The sequence below is a fragment of the Vanellus vanellus genome (genome assembly GCF_965231255.1).
Source record: "Vanellus vanellus genome assembly, chromosome: Z".
NCBI classification, from domain to species: Eukaryota; Metazoa; Chordata; class Aves; order Charadriiformes; family Charadriidae; genus Vanellus; species Vanellus vanellus.
Genome location: NC_138908.1, coordinates 89,199,741 through 89,202,059, shown reverse-complemented (window position 1 = coordinate 89,202,059; position 2,319 = coordinate 89,199,741). Strand labels below are relative to the sequence as shown.

At 77.4% G+C, this 2,319-nt stretch overlaps 1 protein-coding gene across 1 annotated transcript; it reads left to right on the top strand.

Annotated features, from left to right (window-relative positions):
* Positions 1 to 355: 355 nt before the first annotated feature.
* RAX (retina and anterior neural fold homeobox) lies at positions 356 to 2,102 on the top strand (the record flags this gene model as incomplete). Its single annotated transcript, XM_082497838.1, has 3 exons — positions 356 to 647; positions 780 to 1,009; positions 1,650 to 2,102. Exons 1-3 carry the CDS (start codon positions 371 to 373, stop codon positions 2,100 to 2,102), a joined length of 960 nt encoding a protein of 319 aa, XP_082353964.1. The 5' UTR covers positions 356 to 370.
* Positions 2,103 to 2,319: the final 217 nt, after the last annotated feature.

Sequence of the window (2,319 nt, the reverse complement as noted above, 5' to 3'; positions counted from 1 at the left end):
CGGCCTGGTCCGGCCCCCGGCCCGCCCCGCCGGGAGGGCCCCGCGTGGCATCGCCCGGCGCCGTCTGGGCCCGGGGCCGGCGGGGCGGGGCGGGACGGGACGGGGGCGGGGGAGGCGGGGGGGGGGGGGGCGGCGGACAGCGGGCGCCGCCGGCGGGGCCCTGGGGATGCCCTGCCTCCCCCGCCATGCCGGAGCGGCGCGGGGGCCTCGCCTTCCCTTTGGCCCGCCGCCCCCCGCCGCCCCCCGGCACTCCTCCCCCGCCCCAAGGAGGCCAGCGCCGGGCGGCGCCGTGCCAGAGCTGCCCGCGCCGCCCCGGGGCCGGGCGGGACCGCCGCGCCGCGCCTCGCCGGGGCCCCGGTCCGGCCGCCCCATGCACCCGCCCGGCGCCCTGCTCGCCATGGCCGAGGGCGCCTTCTCGCTGTCCGCCCAGGCGGCGCGGAGCCCCGGGGGGAACCCGTCGAGGCTGCACAGCATCGAGGCCATCCTGGGCTTCACCAAGGAGGACGGCCTGCTGGCGCCCTTCCCGCCCGACGGCGGCGCCGGCAGCGCCAAGGAGGCGGAGAGGCGCGGGGCCCGGCACTGCCTGCCCAAGATGCCCGGAGAGCCGCCGCCGGCGGAGCCCCAGGGCCGCGCCGAGCGCTTCCAAGGTGAGCACGGGGGGGCGGCGGCGGCGGCGGCGGCGGCGGGCGGGCGGGCGGGCGGGCGGCTCTCCTCCGCGCCCCCGGCGAGCCCCGCGGGGAGATCGCCCTCCCGCTGACCGGGCTGTCTCCCCCTCCCAGAGCCGTACTGCCCCGGCGGCGCCAGCCCCGAGCTGCCCGCCGGCAGCAGCGGCGAGGGGAAGCCGTCGGAGGAGGAGCAGCCCAAGAAGAAGCACCGGCGGAACCGCACCACCTTCACCACCTACCAGCTCCACGAGCTGGAGCGCGCCTTCGAGAAGTCCCACTACCCCGACGTGTACAGCCGGGAGGAGCTCGCCATGAAGGTCAACCTCCCCGAGGTCCGCGTGCAGGTAACGCCCGCCACGGCCACGGGACCCCCCCGGGACCCCCGGCAGCCCCCGGCCCGGCCCGGCAGCCCCCGGCCCGCCGCGGACCCGCGCTCCCGGCGGCCGGAGCAGCACCGCCCCGCCGCCCCGGCCCGTGAACCCAGCCCGGCACCGGCACGGCTACCCCCGCCGGTGCGCGGCGGAGCCGGCCCCACGGGCACCGCCGCGGCGCCGGGCGTCTCCGTCCTCACGGCCCCGACGCGGCGGCCCCGGCCCGGCCCGGCCCGGCCGGTGGGACTCCGCGGGGCCCGGGGCCGCGTTCCCTCCGGCAGCCGCGGCTCAGCGCCGCTGCCCCTTTGCCTGGCGCGTCCCGGCGCGGGGCGGTGGCTAGCGGGCGGCTAGCGGGCGGGCAAGGCGGGCGGACGGACGGGCCGGCTCCGCCGCGGGGCTCCGGCCGCGCTGCCTCCCCGGCCGTGCCGCTCTCCGCCGGTCCCGGGGGTGCCGAGCCCGCGGGGGACGCCCGGCTGGACCCGCTCCCGCCCCGGCTCGGCGCGGAGCGTCCTCTGCGGCTCCGCGGTTCCCCTCGCTCCGTGTCGCGTGCGCCGCTGGGGCCGGGGGAGCGCCGCTGCCCTCCGTGGCCACCCTGACACGGCTGTGCTTGCAGGTGTGGTTTCAGAACAGACGGGCCAAGTGGAGGCGGCAGGAGAAGCTGGAGGTGACCTCCATGAAGTTGCAGGACTCACCCATCCTCTCCTTCAACCGCTCGCCGCAGGCAACACCCATGGGTCCCCTCAGCAGCAACTTGCCCCTGGAGACGTGGCTCAGCCCGCCCGTGCCCAGCAGCACGGCACTGCAGACCCTGCCCGGCTTCGTGGCCTCGCCGCAGAGCCTGCCCGGCAGCTACACACCACCGCCCTTCCTGAACTCTCCGGCAGTGACCCACGCGCTGCAGCCCCTGGGGGCCATGGGGCCGCCGCCGCCTTACCAGTGCGGGGCCACCTTTGTGGACAAGTTCCCCTTGGACGAGGCAGACCCGCGCAACACCAGCATTGCCGCCTTGCGGATGAAAGCCAAGGAGCACATCCAGTCCATGGGCAAACCCTGGCAGACAATCTGAACTCCCTCTTCGGCACCTGGGAGAAACCCGCGGGGAAGGCAGGTCCTGGGATGACCACGGGACGCGCTTGCCCTGCTCCGGCTCCCCTGGACGGCCGGGTGAGGGAGGGCTGTCCCTCGCACCGGCCTTTCCCCCATGCCTTGACTTGCTTTGTATTTTGCGGTCCTTTTAATTCCCTTTTCCACACGTCCTGCAGAGTTAGGGGCCGATCATAGCT